At 34.6% G+C, this 25,915-nt stretch overlaps 1 protein-coding gene across 1 annotated transcript in view; it reads right to left on the bottom strand.

The window, feature by feature from the left end:
• Positions 1-18,000, bottom strand: part of LOC150109891 (peroxidasin homolog) — a 36,166-nt gene extending 18,166 nt beyond the window's left edge. Inside the window, exons 1-7 of the mRNA XM_090396457.1 lie at positions 17,850-18,000; positions 11,882-12,047; positions 11,545-11,768; positions 9,489-9,665; positions 8,697-8,801; positions 5,125-5,229; positions 4,590-4,725 (exon numbers count right to left, since the gene is read on the bottom strand). Coding sequence (XP_090252583.1) covers positions 4,590-4,725; positions 5,125-5,229; positions 8,697-8,801; positions 9,489-9,665; positions 11,545-11,768; positions 11,882-12,047; positions 17,850-18,000 — 1,064 coding nt within the window. The remainder of the gene's footprint in view (positions 1-4,589; positions 4,726-5,124; positions 5,230-8,696; positions 8,802-9,488; positions 9,666-11,544; positions 11,769-11,881; positions 12,048-17,849) is intronic.
• Positions 18,001-25,915: the final 7,915 nt, after the last annotated feature.

Raw genomic sequence — 25,915 nt, 5'->3', positions numbered from 1 at the left:
ATTTGCTCATATTACCAAGCGAGAAAAAAATACATAACTATTTCTGATTTAGAGTATTTATCAATAAGATGATACACTATTTTACTGCTTGCATGTGAAAAATATATGAATTTTTCATACGGATTCAATTTTGGTATATGCTTTGCTTCAACTGATGAGATCTAAATAAAGTATGAAAACCCCCGGGGGTGGGTACGTGGCAATTTTTGGCTATGCATTATTAATGCATAGATTCATTATTAAGAAAAAATAATTATTTTAAACGCTTATATTTCTCAATAAATAATATATTATGTATGAATTCTCCTACTCAAATTGCGAGTTACTATCGCCACGACGTGAACCTCGTGGCGATTTTATTGTATCACTGAGGTAGGTACAGAGACATTTGCAGTCTGTGTAATATATTTCTCAACAAATAGTGCAATTAGAGACAACTGGGATAAAAACGGCACTAACTAATGAATCATATGTCCTCCACAGAAACTATGCTGTTTAGACTCGAGCAAAACCATATGTTATTGGTGCAACACATGATTTCGCTTGACCCCCCCCCCTACCGTCATGAACGTGTTAAAACTAAGAAATGTATAGTGAATGTTTTTCAGATATTATGGAATTCGGTTGAAGAGAATTAACATTTCAACCCAACTGTGGCTTGCCTCTGTCTTTGGTTCGAGCGATCTTTTGTTAATACCGCACCAACCATATTTACTTTTTCCTAGCTGCTCTATCTCTATTGACCTACCGTTGCTGTTTGTTTCGCGCTTTGCTTTTACTTCTTATTGGTCATTTGTGAAGGATTGTTCATTACGAATCTCAAGTGTTGGAAATTATTGATAATTTTTGCTCGAAATAACGGAAAATAATATGAAGCTATTTGCGTAGATGGCTTTGACGTTGTAAACTGTTCTCGATGCCAAAAAGTAGCGACAGCGAATAAGAGCTTCTTAGTAAATCACACCATTTTCAGTTTTTTTTTCTGAACACTTTAGTATCCGAAAATCCCCGCTTATATCTCGCACCACGATATTTTAGCTTTAATTTTGGGAAAAAAGTGGGCGTTATATTCGAGTAAATACGGTTTTTTTTTTTTTTTTTAGCTTTCAAATTCTTAAGTATGTATCATTGGTTCAAGACTGGATTTATAAAACGCACAAAAGAGAGCAATATAGCAAATACAAGTAGCTGTAAGCAACCAGAAAAGGTTGATATTGTATCTGGATCAAATGAAATTGATAAGGGTGTGTGTCATCGGACATCTCTAGAGAACCAACTAGGAAGAAGATGAAATTTCGTATGATATGAATTACTTGAAATGTGGATTTTCATGGACGGGAAATGAAGAGGAACCTATTCCGAATTTTGTTCTATTAAAAATAAATCATATTCTTTGTTTCCATGAACATATAAATTCAAATAAAATAGACATTATAGACATTTATAATGAAATATATCTTATTTATTTATTATTATTTTAATAAGGGGGGGGGATACTTGGTAATTTAAGAAGGAGTACACGGATATCTGAAGAGTTTGAGAAACATTGTTCTTTGCATAAGCGGACTACTCTTGAAAAAACGCATGTGTTTGCTTACATTGGACGAGGCTTATATATAATTTCTCTTTAAGTATGATATATTGTATATCTTTAAGAAAACAATTCTACAACTAACTTTGATCTAGAGTATTTTAGTAATATGGAAATATACCATTTTGTTACTTATGCATGGAAAATATATGAATTTTGAATTAATTTAATACTTTCTTGGAGGGTAATGAGTGGCAATGCTGTAGCCAATGAAGTTCTAACTGAGGCTCGTCTATTGCTGTTACCCTCCTGCCATGATCAGAGCTTTAATAGCTCAATAACACCTTAACCCTACACTGTCCTCTACAGATAACGGGGAAGATGAAAAGCATTCTTGCTTCGCCCCTTTAAGCCAGTCCTTATAAGGACTATAAGGAATATTTTCTTGTCATTCAATCCAATACCCTTGGAGGGTAATGGATGGCAATGCTGTAGCCAATGAAGTTCTAACTGAGGCTCGGCTATTGCCGTTATTCTCCTGTCATGATCAGAGCTTTAATAGCTCAATAACACCTTAACCCTACACTGTCCTCTACAGATAACGGGGAAGATGAAAAGCATTCTTGCTTCGCCCCTTTAAGCCAGTCCTTATAAGGACTATAAGTACTTTCTTGTGATGAATCGATCGACCGTGAGATGCGGTGATTGATTCATTCAATCCAATACCCTTGGAGGGTAATGGATGGCAATGCTTAGCTAATGAAGTTCTAACTGAGGCTCGGCTATTGCTGTTACCCTCCGGCCATGATCAGAGCTTTAATAATTCAATAACACCTTATACCTACACTGTCCTCTACAGATAACGGGGAAGATGAAAAGCATTCTTGCTTCGCCCCTTTAAGCCAGTCCTTATAAGGACTATAAGTACTTTCTTGGAATGAAAATTGGTCATCATATTACCCTTGGAGGGTAATGGATGGCAATGCTGTATCCAATGAAGTTCTAACTGAGGCTCGGCTATTGCTATTACCCTCCTGCCTTGATCATAGCTTTAACAGCTCAATAACACCTTATCCCTACACTGTCCACTACAGATAACGGGGAAGATGAAAAGCATTCTTGCTTTTCCCCTTTAAGCCAGTCCTTATAAGGATAAATACTTTCTTGGATCCTGTTAGGTAATAAGTGACATGGTGAAAAGAATATTATTTTCACAAATCAAGGATATAATTAGAATATATAAAATACCGTATATATCTATAACTTCGATTCATATTATAAGTAAACAACAATAAACTGAGTAAAATATAACAGATGAATTTCATCGTCCGGTGTGAGAGTGAGACCACTGCATTGGTCGTCTCATTGGTGAGCTTATTGAAAGCCTGAAGTGGCTTGAAAAAGTTTTATGATTGGTCTCTAGAGCAGGATTTCTGGATCTGGTAAAACAAAATAAAAAACATTAAAAAATCAATAAAAATAGAAAAGAAATCCTTAGTCCACCTACAATACGAATGTAGCATAGGTTCACAAATAAACCTTTCTTAGGTGAAAGCCACAAAAAAAAATCACTACAAAATCTTTTAAAATCTTGCCACTCCGACAAGATTGTGACCACTAATACTTATTTGAAGAAAGGAAAAAAAACTCCTTTTCACATAAAGAAAGTTCATTACCGATTATCTCTACCCTGAATTACAATGACAACATTACACGTTTGTAACCATAGAATTAAAGCCGAATCAAAGCCAATGGGATAAGTTGGCTAATTTCTAAGTTATGGAGTTCATTTCATTCTTCCTCCTTCTCAACAACTTAATAGATCATTTAAGTCTAATGCTGCCATCATCAGGTTTCTCCATCTGTCTCTGTCATAAGCTCCATCTGGTGTAAAGTGTTCTGGCGTTTAATGTTTTTCATTACCACATAAATGCACTAGGGGTCTTCCTGCGGGTATTTTCGAATTAATTTATTTGTAAGTACTAGTTTGATTAATTGGTCGTTCTCCAAACGTGACCAAACCACTCAGTCTTTTGGCTTCTTATAAATGATAGGATGTTGAGTGTTTCAAACATGTTTATAACTCCTCATATCTTCAAATAATCCAATATTTTGATGTAAGATGTAAGATGGTCCAAAATTTTTTTCTCAATACGTTTCTTTTAAATGTCATAAATTTTCTATTATTTTCCTTTGTTGTTGACTATACTTCACAACCAATGGTTAATATCGCTCTTAGATAACTTAAACAGAATTTCTGGTTGGATTTTCGTGATTATATTCTCGACTTTAAAAGTTATAAAATTGCAAAATATCCCCGATTGTCCTTCTCATTTATCTTCTTTATCTCTCGATGCATATCACTATATGTGTTAATATTGACTCCTAGATAGCTAAAATGATCAAGATATAATTATGAGCAATCTAGTGGGATAAGTCTTGAGTTCTTGAAATGCACATATATTTAGCCTTTTCTGGTTTATGACAGGATCCAATACCTCTAATCTTAATTAAATTGGATGTGTTTTGCATAACATTCTGATGATATTCAAGTATAACGATGCCGTCAGCATAATCCAAATAGATTTTTCTTCCCATTAATTTCCGTCTTGTCTTGCATATTTAGGTTTATAATCATTATATTATCTCTTTTTTCAAAGCTAGATTGGACATGGTCGATGAGAGAGAAAGAATTTTCTCCTTGCCGAATTCCAGATTTTGTTTCAGAATTTTGTTAACATTCCTGCAAGACGTGCCTTGCATAGGTGTGACGATTACTATTCGTATCATATTTATATACGTTTATAGTACCCCAAAACAGTCCCATTGCATCATATAATGCGATTCTGTGCATACTGTCGTATGATATGGGAGATTAAGGTTCGTTGGAATAAGAAATCTGAAAAGCGTAAATTATTTTCATTGGATTGCTGTTGCGTGCAGTTTAATTAATTTTTTTCACGTATTATATTTCAAATTACAACAATATTCTACTGATTTTGATAACTAGAAAAATTCATTTGCCCTCTCAGAGAACAAATAACAACAGAAGACTTACCGAGCTTCTTGGAAAATCACTTCATCATTCCAACCTGGGTTTAAGTGACTTAAGTGATAGGCAAGACGGTTATGTTCCCTGACAAACAGAGTGTGCATGCTAACAAGAGAAGAGTGTTGGTTTACACGCTGATCACCTTAGGGGAATATACAAACAATTTAAAAATCAAGAAATTTGTTTGTTTGTTTTTGAACACGTATGTTACATTTTTTTAATTTGCTAGTGATGAAAAATCAGTGTAATAATATAAGTATGCAATATGTTATTTTTTATTTTTAGAAAAAAAAAATATTAATTTATAAAAATATTCCCTCTCTTTTCTATATTTTATATCGTATTTAAGTGAAATAAATAAGTGTTAGAATTTATTACACATTTTAGCTCATAAGTCATCAAAGCGATCCTTGACCTAATTGACATTATCATTAAGTAAAGAATAATTGAAAAGAATAATAAATAATTGGAGGAATGGAAATTATCGGAATTTATATAGAGTCACGTGAATATCTCTATTCAATAAACGATCAAGGCATACCTGCAAGAAAACATTTCATATTGCCTATACTACACTGGTCTATCTCCGGATCGGGAGACGGAGGTAACAGATCGCCAACCATGCTACCTGCGACCTTCAAGGTTCCTGTTAAATAAAAAAAAATAAAAAAAAAGAGATAAAATTAGTCCGAACGAACACTGATGTGAATGACTGTTTTATTATTTTAAAACGTAAAGCACAATAATTGGGGACTACAAGAATCCCTAATAGAAAAAAAAAAGAGTAAATGTATGAACTTTTCTTGACATGCTTGTTTAGCATTATGATGGCAATCTCATTCGACATGGAGTGGATTAAAGTTGGCGAGAGGAGGTCATGCCTATTTAAATAGTGAATACTGGAAAGATTGTCGCTTCTTTGGCAGTGCAAATTCATAAAATTACATTTTTTTTTCTTTATTTAGAATAAATGTAAAATAAAAAAGTGGAATAATATGTAGTACGACAGAACGACACATTTACAAGAAATACATCCTTTTGATTGTCTTAATTTTAGTGTGTATAGTACTCTTTTTTGAAGTTTATCAGCAGTTATTGTCCAAAAGAGTGGCCAGCAAGTTAAAAACTCTATGAAAGTATTATTAATTGGGATTTTACCTTAAATGGATGGTGGTTCATGATCGTGGCTGAAAATACTGCGGACTAAGTAACAAGGTGGGTTATATAATCATTAATCGTAAGAGAGAGGGAGAGAGAGAGAGAGAGAGTTACAGATAAAAGGTCAGATGCACCTGTTCAAGTTTAATTTTTTTTCTTTCTAGCCTCCTTTAATGATGGCTGAATTTTGTACTACTTTAAATATATGGGACAATATTTATCGATAAAATTCATGAATATTATATATTATATATATACCGTATTTTCTGGTGTATAAGACGCACCCAAGAAATTTAATACAATTTTCTGGAAAAAACCTAAAACCTAACACAAAATATCTCAACACGTCAACTCAATACTGATAAACACCTTTTCATCTTCCCCGTTATATCTGTATCTGTAGACGACAGTGTAGGGATAAGGTGTTATTGAACTGTTAAATTAAAGTTCTGATCATGACAGGAGGGTAACAGCAATAGCTGAGCCTCAGTTAGAACTTCATTGACTACAGCATTTCCATCCATTACCCTCCCAGGGTTCCTAGTCTAACCAAGACCATACCATAGTTAATATCCTTATATATAAGGACCAAGGTTTTAGTAATACAGAGCCTTATCAACTTTACCTATACATATTGCTACAAGGTGCTTTTACTTTGAATAAGAAACTCTGGATAAAATAAAAATGTGCAAAGTTTTTACCTTGGGAATAATGTATATTAAGGATACCAAGTAATTTTATAAACTTAGTTTTTTTTACTCCTTCTCTCAAGTAAGCAAAACAGTTAAGTTTGCGCCTGAAACTTTTATTACTAAAAACTGTATTACTAAATACCTTGGTATTTCAGAGTCTAGCTACTCACTGAGGAGACCTGAAAAAAGTTGAAACCGGTCTGGGTAGTGACCCCCACCCATAATGTATAACAGTATACATCTCTTAGTGAGATGTGTTTTACATTATCGGAAATACTAAGAATAGTGATCAGAGCTTCACTCACCTTTACAACGAGTTGCCCTGATGTTGCACTACCTTTAGACTTGAACTACGTTCAGGCTCAAACTTAACTGTTTTGCTTACTTGGAAGGAGTAAAAAAAACAAGTTTATAAAATTACTTGGTATCCTTAATATATACTATCCCCCAAGGTAAATAACTTTGCATATATATATATATATATATATATATATATATATATATATATATATATATATATATATATATATATATATATATATATATATATATATATATATATATATATATATATATATATACTAAAATAAAACAATGAAAATAGTTTATTTCCTGTTAATTTTCTTTCCATTTATCATATTGTTCACTGCCATTTTTTCACGTTGCTGCTTTCTGGGTATATATAAAAAATAAATGAATACAGAAATAAAAATGTAGTTTCAGAGCACCCAATATTGAAGGCTTCCTTACGAACATTTTAAGGAAAAGAAAAACGCGTAAGAAGATTATTGATGGGAGTACTGTAGTGTTTGGAAATACTGTAGCAATTCTGTGGATATTTGTTTATTATTGACAACGATAAAAAGCTGCCGAGTTTAGTATTACTCTAGAAAAACAGTCGATAAATTTTTCAGATAACTTGTATTCCCTGCTTGCAAATAACTTTATATTTAAAAAAAAAACGTGTATAGGTGTTGCCTTTTCCCAATAGCTAAATAGTTCCATAGTTACATAATAAGCGAATCCTTTAAACACAGCTTCTGATATTTAAAACGGTAAGCTTGTGATTCATACTAATTATCCTAACAAAGGTCAAAGGATACCCTTTAAACTCTACGACAGTGATTGAGACTAAGGAATTATGCAAATTTTGGAAAGGCAATGAGCGTTTCGTTTGAAAATTATTTGATCTCGTATACTTAATGAAATGGTTAGCAGCATTTAAAAGTGAATGATAGTTGGATCTCAATATGGGAAACTGCCTCTGTGTTCTACTGCATAGCACAGCATGTTAGTGGAATATTCGTGCACCAATACTACAGGAGATTAAATACAACCAGGTAACTCTAAAACATTGACTGACAGGAGCAAACATTCCATGAGAAGTTTGAAAATCTTGTCTTGCTGCAGACGCTAGAAAATCTGTGTTGTTCAAGAAACAAAAAAAAAAAAAACAAAAAAAAAAATCCCATAAGTGAATACTCCGCACACAAGCAGCTACATGCCACGAATATCAGGAACAACTGCATCCCACGAGTCTTTATTAACAATAACGAATACGCAGCGCGCTAATTGAATGGACCAAGGGACGAAGGAAACGAGTAACTGATCATGCTTCATATTCTTCTAATCTGGTGACGTGTAGAGATGTGGAGGATCATTGACGAACTTTTATACCTGACTTTATTGCCGGAACATAAATTATGGATGTGACATTATAATAAAGTTGAATTTCTTTCCTTGTATAGATTAAGGCCTTTGATGGTAGTGCATAGAATCACGACTACTAGGCCCCAAAGGTCCAGATTATTAATAATTGTGCGTATGATATAGTTTTATGATATAATATCGTTTTTATCTGAAAACGCTAAACCACGTGTTTATTTATAATCATTAGCAGAGGAACATTGCAATGGTCTGGACAGAGCTAAATCCAACAGATTGTCTGTGGAAACTGGAATAAAACAATGGATAAATGCAAGACATGATACTATCAGCGGAACTTACAAATACTTATTAATAATTTCTATCAATAACGATATATTTCGTTTATAAGTGCGGAAGTCTAATGCCTTCTGGTGGTACAATATATAATTACTGCGATATTGACAAGGGCATTATGTCCATCATTTGTGTGTCTGTGTACACATCAGCTGTTGAAATAAACATTTTTGGACACTTTTCGGAACTTGATTCCTGTCTTGAATAAATAATAAATAGTTAGAAAGACGGATTTTCTTGATTAAAAATAAATAAATCTTACCATATCCATTAAAGGTACGTAACGATCCCGTTTCATTAATGGTATTTCCGTATACTTGAGATGCATCGATGAAAGCCGATATCTGATTAGTCTGCTCCCGCGGTCCTGTTCGATAGAGATAAAACAGACATAAATTTCATAAATATATGAACTGTCTAAATATTTGTTACTGTTGTGGTTTTGTGTCTGTGCAAAGAAATAATTTTTATTACACTTGAATGTCGAGTTTCACAGAGAAATAAAATTAGCAAAATATGATTGAGGCAATATCAATATTGAGTTGCTGACTACAGAAAATCCTATACCAGTTGCATTTCATCGATGATTGCAAGTTTCTTTATGAGAGAGAGTGATTGTGCACTTTTACCACAGTTCGAAATTCAGCATTTTATTTGAAACTGTAAACATTCATGCAATCAAAGAGTTTCTTCCAACCTACTATGGTGACAATGTATTCTATCATAACAGTGTTAGTCCTTTTATTTATTTTTCAACTATTATATATTCAAAAACGATCCCCTACTTACCTAACGTGCAAGATCCACAGAGAGACGATCGGATAAAATTCATGCAAGTCTCTCCAGATTTTGAGAAGAAGGGATCATCAGGCCGAATAGAAATTGGAGCGCATTGAGCATGCGCAAATATTTTATTGCTGCAACAGTCCACATCGTTGGTTTCATCTATAAAAACAGAGGGAGGGAAGGCAATAGTCATTTTGTCCATGTTTCAGCAACATTGATTTGCATCTAATTTAAAAGAAGTTAAAACGAAAATGATGGCGAGCTTTACCTCTGCTGCTGAGTGGAGTAAGAGTGATGTCGTGATCAAGGAACTGTCCCCACATCATGACGAAGTGGTTCCCTAATTGAGTGGGTCGATTTTCCGCAGTGTGGATTGCTTGAGAGATTTCTCTCGGATTCGGCAATTCGTTGCCAGACACTGCTCTTCTTCGCATCTCTGAGAAACCTGGAAATGAAACAAAACAAAAGTAGAATTAATTATTGCACTGGTAATTTTCCGTCAAGAATTCATTTAGTTCTTATACTGCACAAATTAAAAAAGAACAGAAGGTGGGAGAGAGAGAGAGAGTTATATAGAGAAATAAATAGAGAACACGAAAGATAGACCTGAAACAAATATAAAAAGAAAGAAAGAATCAAAAAGGAAAAGGGAGAAGGAGGAAATGAAGATTTCAAGAATGAAGACGACGAGAAATAGAAATAAAGAAAAAAAAAGTGAAAAGCGAAGAAATAAGTAAGGAATGAGAAAAAATAAAAAGATGAAAAATAGAAAGAAAGAAAAATTAAGTTGCTGTGAAAATACGATCTGAGGTCATGAGAACAACAAATAATCATCATCTCTAAATTATGTATTTCTCCAGCCGATGTGTCAGTTTCTTTTTCTTCTTCTGGGAAGCATAACTCAAGTAACCTACGTATGAGAATGATTAACTTAACTTCAGTTCAAAATACTTTATGAAGGTTCCTCACATCACCAGAGACTCAAACCCTGTAAACGAATAATAGTACACGTTGTTCTTTCAACAGAATACTACTTAGCAACTAAGAAAATTAATAGAAGAATAAATTATTCAAAAACGTTCCTGTATTTGCAACAACCAAATATAAATATAAATCTCAAAAGAAAGCTAGTCTTTTTCTGGACTTGATGCTGACTATTATACTATTTTAATATTATTATTATTATTTCTCAGATAAATTACATACATTATATGAAGACAATTATGCATTACAAATACTTTCTCGTACATAAAGTTTTTTTTAAATAATAATAATAATAACAATAACGGTTTACAACGTATATTATTATAATATTCATAATGATGATTTTTACAGATGTTTCTTTGCAATTTTACACTCTATATATGCAATATCAATGGATATAATCACTCTATATTGCATACTTTTGTTACAGTTATTACTTACATTTGTTTACATATGATACTTACTTTACATACATTTGTTTACATATAATACATACATTATATACTTTGGTTTACATGTGATACATTACAAGCACTTGGTTATATATGATACATCTTGGATGAGAACTAATTTCTCTGCTTTCATCCTCGAAGCTTATATGTAATCTGAGGATGACACCAGTTTGTTATTATTATTTTTTTGCTGTGTTGGGAAGCTACGAAATCTATGATTGAGAAATTCGCTCGCTCGCGCGCACGCACGCACGCACGCGCGTGTGTGCGTGCACTTATTGTTCGGAGTTTGTTGTGTAGATGATTTATGTGGCTATTCCAGTTCATATCTGCATCGAGGTAATTCCAAGGTATCGTATTGTTTCAACCTGAGTGATTGTGGTGGTTTTGCTGTTGGATGGTTATATATTTGTTATCAACTGGTCGAGTCGGTGGATTTTTGAATATCATTAATTTTGTCTTTTCTGAGTTTAGGTGTATGGAGTTTTTCGTGAGCCAGTCTATGATCAGATTTATGTCATGTTGCATATTTGTTTGGGCTATGCTTGCATTATTATGGATGGATATTATTGCTGTATCGTCTGCGTATTGGAATATCTTACCTTTGAGTGGTAGCTAATTAATATCGTGCGTGCAAATGTTGAATAGAGTTGGGGAGAGTACAGCTCCCTGTGGTACTCCACAGGTTACTGGTAGCTCTCTGCTTCGGTTTGACCTGATACGTGTGATATGCTTTTTATTTTGAAGGTAGTTTGTAAACCATCTGCGAAGATAATAATAATAATAATTATTATTATTATTATTATTATTATTATTATTATTATTATTATTATTATTATTATTATTATTATTATTATTATTATTATTATTATTATTATTATAACTTACCATCGTCATAGACAGGAGGAAGAAGCCTTGTAAAGCATATGACTGCTCGACCCCAAGTAGGATTCTGGAGGTTATTGCAACTGCCATCAGCTGTACGATATGGACAGTCCTGACAGTCCTCCTTGAATTCAATGACACACTCTTGTTTGGCAACTACGGCACTTCGTCCTCTTAGTTCAGTTCTTGGCAAACTAAAAGCTGCCTGCTCAGCAGACAAGGCGAATCTGCAGGAAACAGAATTTGTAAAAAGTAAAAACACAGATTTGAAATGAACACAATTAATTTGATTCCCTTAGTTAAAAGTTAAGAGAATTAAAATTTAACATTGTAAACTAACCTGCTTACGAGATTTCTCGTAGCCCGTTCGAAGACTGATTGGTGGTCTTCAACTTTATTAGTTCTTCTTCTTGGTGCCTGCAACAGTTGATGTCTGGATTGAGCCGATACTCTACGAGGTCGAGGTGGTATAGAATCTAAAGAATAGCCTCTTGGTGGAAATGAACCTGTATATGCAGAGGAAGTGAAGAGTCATATGAGATGGCTATACAAAATATGGCAGTAGATGAACTTATTCAGTGATATTATTATTATTATTTTTATTTGTATAAAATATTAGGTTCCTGTGCAAGAAGGTTAATCAAACAAAAATGGTAAAAATTATAAACCCGACATGGCTGTAAATGAGAAGAATGAGTCGAGGAAAAAAAATCTATACCCAGGATAGATTTTTTTTTAAGAAGTTAAAACGTGATGCTTAACCAGAGGTCAACGAACTAATTAACTGAATGAAAAAGTTAAAAACATTCGTATTAACAAGTGAATCCGATTAAACTGTGTTCTAGTCTTGTATATACCAAAGTCCCTTATTACGTTTTACACATTTCACACACACACACACACACACACACACACACACACACACACACACCGCTATAAAAGAAATTACAAATAAGGCCTCGAGAACTCAAAATAATCGAAAGTGAATTGTCAAGTGTATGTACCGAATCAGAGTATCATCTGTAACGAGGTGCGTATCCTAGACCCCCTACATTACATCATGGCGACGTTGTACCATAGTGATAGACCGTAAGAATAAATACCGTTAGAAGTTCGATTATTCAGCAAGTGGATGAAATTTTTCTGCACCATTTTCATCAGGGATTCCCCAGTTACATTACTTCTTCCGCAAGTAAGTAAGATTTTTTCTTCTTTCTGGAAATTTGGATTTTCTTCCCGGTTTCTCAGAAAGTTATCTGTAGAATACACATTTTCAGACGACAATCCAAATGATATGGTTTAGGATCATCACATGGCGACAGTTGTCTGCGTACTTTCTCCCCAATTCCACATATGTCATCGATAGTTATGGGCTTCGACATTCGTTGGCGATTAAAGGCATATGCCAATTCCCTCCATCCTCAATTTCTAAAAGTATGTTACAGTAAAAGAGCTCCTCTTACTCTTGTTTGAAAATAAAAACCATTAGAGGATTTCTTGCATCCCTCTGACCATCGCGATTCATGCCGTTCTGTTCTGACAAACATTTTCCATCTTCCCAATCACCAGACAAAAATAAATCTGGTAAATAAAACTGCCTTTAGTTGAACTAGGTTTTTAAATATTATTTCATATATCACACATTATTCAACGCCGGTCGAAATCAAAAAATATAAAGAACTGGCGTAGGTAGGTGTACGTGTAGAACACAAGTGGACGTGATTCTAGTGGCAAACAAGAGTGAAAGTTCCTGGACCGAACTCTTTCATCACAACTTGAAGTAGATGTTGATAATTACAGATGCTAACCTTATTTTTAAACAAGGTAAAGAGTATTGGTGCTAAGGGCTTTTTAGATTCATAGAAGACTCCTTAGCTGACCTACATCCCACTACTTTACCGCCTGCTGTTTATTAGGCCATCTACTCCACTCCCTCAGTTGTTGAAAGTATGTCCTTCGTAGTTTTCGTTGTGACCGGAATATTCTTAAATAATCCGTGCTATTAAAACAAGTGACTTCACAAAAGTATTTGGGCCACAAATATGTCGAATAAAGCTCATTTTAATTTTTTAAAAATCAATAAAGTTCGACTCGCATTTCTGATGAATAAGCATCTCCATACAATATCAACTAGTTCGCAATAGCCGACAGCTGGAAATCAGAGCCAATAGTGTTCTATGGAAATGTTCTTCACATTTGCCTTGGAGATTTTCGAAGCATTTTTTATCTGTACGACTTCAGTAATTTCGAAGAGTTCCTGAATATTTTTTATAACGATTCTCAATAAGAAATCAAATGCAGTAGAAGCCCGATGTAGTAAGAACTACGTGTTGAAAGAAGCTCATAAGCCTTTCTGTATGATTTTCGTATGTACAATTAGTGTACCAGGAGATATCTCCATATTTTATGCATTTCGCGTACCAACTGACGACATTTCATTCTTATCTATTCTCGCAGATAAATAAATAAAAATATAAATGAAATAACATGTTAATATTTTAAAATTTTTTATGCTTTCTATAAAAACATATTGAAAATCGGTAAAAAAGGTCGTAAGGCCTTAATGACAATGCAACTGTTCAGATTACTAACCTGTATGCAAAGAGAGAGAGAGAGAGAGAGAGAGAGAGAGAGAGAGAGAGAGAGAGAGAGAGAGAGAGAGAGAGAGAGAGGAAAATATACTCTGAAATCGGAACTCATTCTCAATTTATTCCAAAGAAACAATTTTTTTTTTTTAATTTTTGAGCATTTAAAATAATATTTTTCGGAATTTTTTTATTAGTGAATGCAAAAGATGAGCTATGTACTTGAGGAAATTCAAGATTCAAAAATAAAGGAAAGTGTCCTAATTTTATTCTAAAGAAGCATCTTAAAACCAAACACTTCACACCATTCCTTAAATGTTTAAGAGGCTCCTTCGACTCAACAAACAAAATGACGCATACTACACCAACGTTACTTCCACTAACATACAGATCTCAGTTAACTGACCTTAGAATAGAAGGAAGTTTCATCTGTTTCCTTCTTTCTTCCTTCGAAATCATTTAGGCGCTCGTAACTGCTTCCAACAGATTCAAGCATGGATCTAGTATTTCGTTGCAAGCAATGGTGAGCTATGGAAGCAAAAAAAAAAAAAAAAGACCTAACTTAGAACCCTTATAATACTTATATTGCAAGACTTTGTAGAGTTCCTGACAGATATGATAATTCCTGCAGGATATCAATCATTAATGCTAGATCTTTTAAAAATTCCAAATTGAGAAGTCGGTTTAAAAAGCCCTTATATTTATCGTTCGATGCAAAATAAAACTGGGTAATTTCTCCACAAAGCAAGAGCCGTTTGTAAACTGCAAGCGGCCCATCGTGGTCCAAACACACGGCCGATGTTTAAAATTTCGATACCAAGGTCTTTTGCAATCGTATTTAATTCTTTTTGAATTTTTTGGTGATCGATGATAAAAAGCGTATTTATCTATAAATATTTCAAAATGATTTATTTATTTAATGTTTTTTTATCGAATCGTCTAATGCTAAGCGTAAATGATGAGCACAATGCCAAATCACCACGCCGGGAAATTTTTGTAGAAGTTTGATTGCAACACCTGATTTGTTTCCTAACATTACACTAGCTCCATCAGAACAAAATGCAATGAAATGTTTTTTATATAGTTATCAGAAAATCCATATGAATTTAAAGTAGCAATTATAGTAGCATGTATACATTCCACAGTGGTATTTTCTAGTTCTACAAGATTATTAAACAAGAAGAACAAGGGTTCGCAAATTTCAGAAGAAAAATTTAACAACGGGCTCGCACGAGCCCCTTATAGCTCACCACTGGTTGCAAGTGACATCATTTACCTGTATATTGCATTTCATGGAAGAAGCATGACTATACTTTTTAACTTCATAGCTGTATTCTCAATTTCACCGCTCACGTCGTGAGCTTGAAAGATTTCAGTACATTTATTTTTGAATAATGTTCTAGTTTTGGCTTTATTATGTGCATTTGTTCTTCCTAAGTTATCAATAAACTTTTGGATTTATTATTATTAGTATAAATATCAGAAACACAATTATTTTCAGCCCTAGTGTATCGTGTACCTTTATCTCTTCCTTCCCACAACAACAACAACAACACACAGTTCCCCTCTCTAGAATAGTCACATAGTTCTTTTGTTCTTCGATTAGAAGAATCAAGATTCTGGTTCGAATCTCGTCTTGGATTTGAAGAACCTTAAGTGCTTTTATTAAAGTTAAATTAGCCAGTCTATGAAGTGATTATCCCACTGGATGTCGACTGGCAGGTTTTTCTTCCCGCAAAACAACCTAACCTAACCTAACCAGACAGAGAGTAGAATATACGCAATTAACAGACATAATACAACTGGACTCAAAACCTTAACTGCTTCGATCGTGATTTTAATAAAATCAAACCATCTATTAATACCACAATCAAGACGCCCCACTGATTGAAGACAGACTAATGCGTTTCAAAAAGGACTAGATAAGAAAACTAAATCTCCATAATCATAAAACTGAAAAATCATATTTTCTCAAACTGTGCACTAGAGACTTTAAATAAAATCACAGATTTTTGAGGAATTATTTAAGACATTACCTTAGTTAGATTAAGGCAAAGGAGGATAAGTTCACTAACGGACAAAAATGATCTCCTGGCATTATTCTTCCCATCGAACTCCAGAATAAATGACCAAATCAAATCACCACGTTCTTTACATGGAAAGCTGCGATATCTTCTGCAAGAAAGATATCAGAAGAATATTGAAAAACCTGGATACCAAAAACCTTCCGAGCCTAAATATCACAAGTTGTGTTGAAAGCATGTGTTTCTGAACTACGGCCTATTCTTTATAATCTATACACTATATTATACTCAGCTGGTATCCACCCTACAGCACGGAAGCTCAGTTTTGTCTAAAGTGAAGGAAAAGATCAGTACTTGGAGAACTGTAGTAATCAGTGATCATGGCAGATTTCCTCTCTTACATAACCCATCTCTGAACACGTGTCATTAAAAGGTTTGGAGAAGTTTGTGCTGTTGCAAGTGGCATTTTCAAGGCATTTGATAGGGTTTGGCATCGAAGGTCGCCCAGCATATTAGCATCTATTTGCAATTGGATTACAGTCTCTCAGGTCGTTACTAAGTATAACGATGGCAAGTGGCCTTTCGCTTAATATTTCCATATGGTATTCATGTGGATTCTATCTTACCCACCCGTCTTCCTTATATACATGAACGACTTGCTCTTACTGATCTTAAATTGTGCTCATAGTTTTGCTAATGAGACCACTCTACACTTGTCCTGTTCATACGATAGTATGACCAGGACATTTAGTACTCAGACATCTCAATCTTCAAAATCATCTGCAATGAGTTCGAAACACTGATCTCCGTACCACCCTATAATAGAACAAAACAAAATATGCGATGCTTCAAAGCATAGTTTTTTTTTCGCAAAAAAAAGACCTTGGTTTTCATTTCCACTTATCTTTGGCAATGGTCAACTTAACAGCCAAGATTATATCTTACTTATTTCTGAATAAATCTTACTCCTAGCCTTTTCTTGAATATTCATATGACCTGTATATCATCCTCAGAAAATCATCTTGGGTGAAAATCATATTTCACCCAAGACGCTACTTTTCATATTTCCAGTTGCTTATTCTGTGCGAATCTCAAATCTGCCCCATCTTGGACTACTGCTGTCACATTTGGGATAATTCCCCTAAAGTGTCTTGAAAATTTTTGATGAAGTACAGAAGAGAGAACTTCAATGATTAACGACCCCTCCTTCACATGCTATCTCCATCCATTTTCGCCTATACGGCCAGTTTCCGCATTGTCTCTTCTATAGATATATCCATGGGAGTTATTCAGAACTAGCTTCCATTATTCCCCCATTTCTGCTAAGCCTACATCAACACATAGCTCCTGCATCCTTTTCCAAGTGAACTGCTGACCCAGCGAATCAGCTACTCTCACTCATCCTCCATTCCATCTAAGGAACAGCCATCCTCGCGAAGTATACATTCTAAAAGTACAACTTTAAGAGGAATATCAACCAATTATTTGGTTTTGACTCCAACTCACATACGTCATTTATTTGTTACGGACTTTTTAGTCTCTCGTATGCGGGAGTGATATAAAAATCTTTGTTGTTTACAAGTATAACTTCCTTGAATGGATGTCTTAGAGAACATAAAATTAAATAACTTGGTACTACAATGCTTTCAGAGAAATTACATTTTACAAATAATTAAAAAAATACTTTAATTGCAGTTACCATCGTCACTGGGAAACCCTCCTAATAATCGTGGACTAGATGCCACGGCGCTGTCAAAGGCCTCATTCAATGCATCTTCATCAAAGTTAAGAACTGGTCCATCTTGTCCATTGGTAAAGCTCAGAAGAATCAGCAACCATAAATTCCGCATCCTAGAACCAGCCAGAATAATTTCTTTTTAATATACTCCTTTTATAATAGATTATTTTATATTTAGAAACATTTAAGTGTCATTTCTGATGAATTTGATTTTTGTAATATATTCATTCTACTAGATGCCACTGCTAGCATAACGTCATTTAGAAAATTGCTACAACTGTTTTATTTTACCGAGAATTTTACGAGTCTGAAATATGTACAGTAGTATTAAAATATATCAATAAACAATGAGACTCTGAAGACCACCCTCTGCCAACAACCAGAACCATCCTCAACAGATTCCATAATAGTCAGCATTGTCCTACACCAATAGAGACAGGCACATCAATCCCAGTCATCAGCGGAACACCAATCGCTAGATAGAACCTTCGCAGTTCCAACTGGAATGCAATTCAGAAACAAATCGAGAAAACCATTAGAGCAATTCCACCCACCCCCTAATTGCTATCCAAGATTTGTTAAACTAATCAAAATTGTACCCAAAGCCTCTACACCTAGAGGCTACAGAAAACAATACATCCCATGCTGGAGTAGAGAACCTGAGGAACTTTTAGCTAAATATGAAGACCCAACTTTTGCTAATATGCTCATAGCAATGCTGGATAAAAAAGAAAGGAAAGATGGATCTCAACCATCCATGAACTCGATTTCACCACACCTAGCCGGAAAAGCTGGTCACTTCTGAGAAAATTAGGTGCGACAGAACTAACAACAACAACATACAAAACAACAGAGATAACTCCTGATCAAATGGTAATCATTTACTGAAACCTCCAAAATACGTCCCAGCTCTATCGGGAAAATTACTGTGCAATTTTCCTTCAGACAAATCCTAAAGACGGGCCACGAGCTTTCTGAATTAATATACCAGTATTTCGGGAAGAGGCACAGGTAGCCTTAAAACTCACCAAGAATTGCAAGGCTGCAGGAGTGGGTGGTATCCCTCCGAATTTCTAAAACATCTTGGTCAGTAAAGCTAAACATGGCTGTCCGCCTTTTCTCAAAAATTATAATGACTGGAAAACTATCAAACCTGTGGCGGGAAGCCAAAATAATTGCCGTTCCCAAACCATGGAAAGATCCAAATGATATCAAAAATCTACGACCTATCTCTTTGCTTCATCTGCTCTTTGAAAGAATTCTCTTTAAAAGAATTTCACCACTCATCGACAGAGCACTCCCGATTGAACAAGCTGGTTTCAGGCCGGGAAGAAGTTGTTGTGACCAGGACCTGGTCCTGACAACACAGATTGAAGCAGGCTTCCAGAAGAAACTTAAATTCAGAGCCACTTTTATTGACCTAACATCAACGTATAACACAGTCTGGATCAGGGGCCGCCTCCTAAAGCTAGGAAATATTATAATGCAAAAAAAAAAACTTTCAGCTTTTTGAATTAATTCTCTCCAACAGAAAGATCTGAGTTCATATTGGCGGAGAAAAGAGCAGGCCCAGATTCCTTCACAACGGTCTCCCGCAGGGCTCTGTGTTATTCCCTTTACTCTTTAGCATCTACGTGTACGACGTACCACATACCAGCTCAAGCAGGTACATGTACGCTGATGACCTAGCGATCCTACATCGCTAGGTCATCAGGAAATAGATTGATGTAGGATCGCTAGGTCATAATCTACCTCCTTTGCCAACCTGGAATCAACCGTGAACACAGACCTGAACATCATGGAAGAGTACTTCAAGCAGTGGTACTTAAAGCCAAATCCAACAAGCACTGTGTCCAATGCAGAGGCAAATCGACACCTAAATCTTTCTTTCTGTTGAAAAATGGTAGAACACGCGCCTCGCCCAAAATACCTTGGAGTGAGCCTGGACAGAAGCCTAACCTATAAAAGGCACATAACCAACCTTTCCAACAAAATTAAAAAGAGAAACAATATCATATTAAGGCTTGCTGGAACAACCTGGGGTTGTAGTGGAGAAGTCACAAGGTCGTCTGCACTAGCTCTCCCATTCTCTGCAGCAGAAGAGTTTGCTACACACTAACATTATAGACACCCAGCCTAAACTTTACCATGTGGACAATTAGTGGGACAGTGAGACGCACCCCTCTCTCCTGGCTGCCTGTCCTATCTAACATTGCTCAACCAAACATACGGAGAAGACAAGTCTCGATTAAACAATTTAATAAAACAATGAGCAACCCTCTCCTGTCCCTGCACCAGACTCTCATAAATCCACCTAGTCTTCGCCTAAAATCTAGAAAGCCTTTCTGGCCCATGGATGAACTCTCTTCAGCTGCGCTGCCCTGCCACAACGCCTGAGATGTGGAGAGAATAATAGTCCAACAATCTCCCAACAAACGGCTTCCTGGTAGAAGATACCTACTACGTAAATGGAGGCTGTTAGACCACCCTTATTGTGACTGTTCTCCCTTGTCTCAGACGATTACTCATATTGTTAACGATTGCCCAAGGCGACAATTTCACAATGGTGGCCTACAGGACAGCCACAAAGTGACGGATGAGACCTTGGATTGGCTTTTCAGACTGGACATTGGCCTGCAGTTGTTCTGTATTCCTTTTGCCATAAGAATAAATAAATAAATAAACAATACAATTTATGTAATATACAATTTATGTAATTCATTTAACAATTTACAATAATTGTATGAGTTTACCGAGAATTTAATTCTGAGTCTAACAAAGCAGTGTTAAAATATATTAAAAAAGAAGTTTCAGAAGTTATAGTTCCGGTAAATACAAACTGTAAGTATTACGTATAAATTAAAATCATTCAGCTTAAAATAAAGAAAGTAGAGCAAATCCTTGATAGGTGGGTTGGTTATTATAAATCTTATGAAAACATTAATGATAGCGCGTCAGTATGAATTTATTATTTTGTTAGAATCCAAAATACGAAGTAAAATAATAAACGACATTCAAATGGATAAATATTATAGTATAATATTTGATTATACTATAATATATCACTACAGATATATCACGAGGAGATCAAATAAGAAATTATACGGTAAATAAAATTTTCGGATAAAGCGAAGAAATCAGCAATTTCGTAAACACCAGTGAAAGACCGGAGAGAGAACTGCGTCAGAAACGATTAAGAAAAATCTAATTCAAGATGGCCTTATTCATTGAAAATATAGGGGTTCAAAGCTGCAAGGCTACTATAATGGTGTCAATATGGCCGGACAAGTACAAAGGTGTTTAAGCCATTAAAGAGAGAGAGAGAGAGAGAGAATCCCCTTTATATTGATGAGCTAGCTAGGCAAATATACCTTCGATGAAATTGTTATAAATTTTGCTCATTAAATTTAGCAAGGAAATCTAAGGTTTAATGTTAATAATTTTAAATTTTATGTTGCTAGATAAAATAGCTTTATGTAGTTATCTTATATTAATTTGTGATTTTATGTTACTAATGTTGTTTTCCTGTAGGCTTCATTTTCTTATTTTGTTAAATAAAGTAAAAAAAAAAAGCCTATAACCAATTATACCATTTTATGCTTCATCTTTATAAACATAATGATCAAAATATTTTAATTTATTATTTCATCAGTTATCGAAAATGTCACAAAAAAGGTTCTTAACTAGGAATTTGCCAACGGTGATAAAATAAAAATCCTAGTACATCACTATATCGAATACGAGATTAAACCACTAAAATTAGCTAAAAAAAACTAAAATTACTAACATTAGCAGAATTTGACTTATTACTCTTAACTTCGATTACATTCCTCTAACCAAAACTTAAAGTGCCAGAAATTTGTCATGATCTTGTAAAATGGTAATCTTTTTGTATAAATACACATTAGGAATACTTTTTCTTATTAACGTTGTAAATAACCAAGTATTATGTTTGTTTTTTTTATTTCCAAAAATACTTACCTTAGAAGTACTATTTATGACAGACTTTAAAAGTACCATCCGCTGACTTCACGATGTCACTCTTCAATTATCAGTCGACTTCCTGAAACGTTTGCCGCAGACAATAATAATAAATTCAAAGTAACAGTTACATTAATATAAAAACAAATGACATAAAATTTACATATACGAATAAAAGGAAAGATAGAAAACTGTTTGGCAGAATTTTATTTTCATTTATTTCAAAAGACAGCAGAAATAATTTGCAATGTATGATGAATAAAACATTTTATTTTAGTTATGGGGGATATCAGAAAGTAGCAGTTAATAATTTAGCATTAATTACTGGTCAAGAAGTGTAGAAACGTTGCTGCATAGTTCTTTATGAAATATGACAATACATAACGAGTTCTCAGTTTCTTTAAAAATGTGATCCCCCCCCCCATCTCCCAATATTCTTCACTTATTTCTGCAATGAAGGGTCTACTATTAAAAACTACTAATCCACATATTGCAAACGTCTATAGTCAGTAATGCAGCGTATGGGATAGAGTGCGCTATTACTAACTTAATGAATCCAACACTAACACTGCTCATATCGACATATATACTTACCCTAATAGTTTTATCCCCTTGAAAATAACACTGCCACAAAAATCTAAAAAAAAAACTCTCAACAGAAAAGAATATATAAATAGGAATCGCTACCTCCTGGTTATACTATGGCACGTTTTCCTTGTGAGTGGGAAATACTGTTAATACTTCCCTAGTTATAGAAATATAAGAGGGGGGATGATAGGGGTGAATGAACTATGCATAGTAGAAAAACTTTGTAAATACACTTTAATGTGCAGAAAAAGCATCTTATGAAAAAAGTAACTTAAACACACACAAAAAAAAATTAAGTCGCATTTGGAAAACACTTTCTCTCTTCCCAAAACCGAATTAAAGGGATAAAAAAGCTCTTACCTGTTCAGTGTGCTTCTCTGGGGATTGGTGAATCAACTGATTCTTTATACCCTTCACCTTTCGACATTTAACCCCATTTTATTAGCGCCTTAAAACCTGTTTAAGCAGTAGAATATAACACGAACCTTCTTTTTTTTAAATGCATGTACATTAACAGTTGCTTCAGAATGATTTGGGCAAACTGTTGTATATTTCGCTGATGGACATAGCCTAATTTCTTAGTCAGTCATTGCATTTTGGGATCTGGGGTGGGGGGAAATGGCATTCTCAGATGTCAGTAATTGGCTAATTTACTGACCAAATGTAGGAAACCACACATCACTGTGCTATATTTGAAGAACCAGTCACAGCAGCGTAGGAGTGAAAAAAATAAAATTGCCTCTTGGCAGTTTTCAAGAGATTTAAACAACGTGCTTGATAAGTCTGGACCCAACAGAAGAGCACACAGCTTTATTATTATTATTATTAGTAGTAGTAGTAGTAGCAGTAGTGGTATGGGATGTAAGAGGTAGAGATGCATTAGACATAGCACCTCCTGTCCAATTGCCAATATTCACCTTCTCTTGGTCCTGCTTTCGCAAAATAGGCACTGGCGACCGAATTACAACTGCATAACTGTTACATCGTATTGGAGGAAATGCCAGTATAATATACACCGGTTCAGAGGCTGTATGACGGCACTCCCATCACTGAACTCACTACTTCTCCGCTAGCAACCGATTGGTAGTACATTTAAATTGCTTTAGAGACTAAAAAATGAAATAAAATAGTGGATTTAAAAGGTTGTGGAGAAGAAGCTATAAATAAAGTTAAGAAGAGGGATACGAAATGAAAGCATCATCTTGAATTTACGGGACACGAAAAACCAGATGGCAAGAAGATATAGATAAAGATGAAATCAGCATTGATACCTGGATCTAATATTCAAGGCAGAGACCACAAAAATGATCAATTAGACGAACTCTTATTAAATAAAAACAGCATACAATCTGCGTTAATATTTGAAAATAAGAAAAAAGTTAAGAAGTTTAAAACTAACGAATAAAATATATCCAATTTTATAGCTATGTAAGCAGTAAATGAGAGTGCAAAAGCCAAAGTAATATTAATTGTGTGTGGAAGTTTAGAAAATAAAGTAATTAAATATATCTATTGGACTGAAAGAATAACTCAAATCAGAATTAAATTATAACAAGGGCATCTGACTATCAAGGGAATGTATACACTGATGGAAGAGATGAAGAAAATAATGGAAGCTTTTACTGCATGAAATAATGAATCCAACAAAGTAAATATCTTGTTTACTATAAAACTAGATAGCAAAAGTCTATCTAGTGATGACGGGAGAGTTAAATGCTAGAACTGCCAACAGAAAAATTATTTCAATCATTAGTATTCCATGGCCAGCAAGAAACAGTTAATAGCAATGGGAGAACGTTAATCGTATGTGGTTTATAATAATTTTAAATTTGCACTGATATTTTTCCACATAAAGACATAAGTATACTTGGACGGCAATAGGATATAGATAAATAAATAAAAAATCAGGTAACTCCTTTTATTCCATTATAGAGAGTAGGCGAAGCCATTTTAGCTCTAACTTTTGGAGATCGAGTGAACACTTCAATCTCTAACTGTAGCCCATCAGAGATAGCTGGACCAAGATTATCATTCATTTTAAGCGGCATGCAGAGAAGTGACTGGAAAACAAGTGCTATTATGTTGTGATCCCTAATCCTAACACGATATGTTATTTTCGGAAATTGTGTGAGGTCTACGGTCGAATTTCTTGAATTTACGGGACACGAAAAACCAGAATTTCGGGGAGAAAAAAAACTGCTTGCCCTTCCCAGAAATGGACTAACTGGGGAATCGGTAAAAAGAAAGGCTTAGAAAAAGTTCCTCCAGTCGGCGACTAGAATTATTGAACCTAGTTTTTTTTTTACGGGAAGCCTACCGCTGAGGAAGCAAACATCAGAGCTGTATAGGATAGATACGTAATAGACTACATAATAACAAATAATAAATTAGCAAAATTTATTCTTTACACAAAGGTTTGTAGAAGCTTTGCATTCAAAACTGTCCACTATTTATTGAGATCGCCAATTCGATTTCTTCCACGACAGTTGAAATAATGAAAGCAAAAATTAAAAAGAGATTTGTTTCAAAGTCAGTGTCTTAAAAAACGCAGATAATGTGATCTTCAACCTAAAGTAAAAAAATATAAATAAAAATAAATCTTTAATTATTAAAACAGGCAGCATTTGAAAGGTCAGGCAAAAAAGTAGAGATCGCACATCGGAAAAGAGGTCATAGGCAGTGGGATGAAGATATATACAGGATTAAAGATTATAGAGGGAATACTTTCATGGAGTATTAATTAATCAGATCAGTTCGTGATAAGACTGAATATAACAGAAAGAAAACCAGAGCTAAAAGAAAAGAAACAGAGAAAGCTGGAATAATTTCACACCTGATTGAGAGAGACATTTACCAAAATTTATTCTTCCAATAACTTATAAAATTTTAAATAATTTGAATCAAGAAACAAGAGAAAACTTAAGAGTCAATGTGACGGATAAATCTACATGGCTACAGTATTTTGAGAACTGATGATAATAGGTTAGCTACGAAATTTCTGTATAGGAGCTGAGTGTTACTAGTTTACAGGAAATTGATGAGGCTAGGGATCTGGTAGGCGGGGATGATGGTGGATAGAGGTTTGAAATTCAGAGGACATATTACAAGAGATGGCAAAATAGCTCAGAGGATTACTTAGATTCTGAAAAACACACTAGCAAGTAAAGACAGAGAGGTTATTATCCCTCTTTATAAGGCTATGAGTCAGTCACATGTTGAATACTGTGCACAGATTTGGTCACCTGCATTTCCTGGTGGTGAAGATTCAGAGAAGAGTGATCAAGCCGGTGGTAGCTCTGTGGAATGTTCCCTATGAGGATGGATTGAGGGTGCGTGGGTTGCCGAGTTTAGCTAGGCGGAGGAGAAGTGATATGATAAAAACTTATAGGTTACTAAAGGTAACTATAAAATTGACACAGAAAAATTTTTTCGCTACTTGGAGAGTAGGGGGAAAACAA

This window comes from Typopeltis vanoorti, chromosome 1 (genome assembly GCF_054136105.1).
Source record: "Typopeltis vanoorti isolate ZY-2024b chromosome 1, IOZ_Tvanoo_1.0, whole genome shotgun sequence".
Lineage (NCBI taxonomy): Eukaryota > Metazoa > Arthropoda > Arachnida > Uropygi > Thelyphonidae > Typopeltis > Typopeltis vanoorti.
Note: the sequence above shows the minus strand (reverse complement) of the source record. Positions and strands in the feature narration are given on the sequence as shown.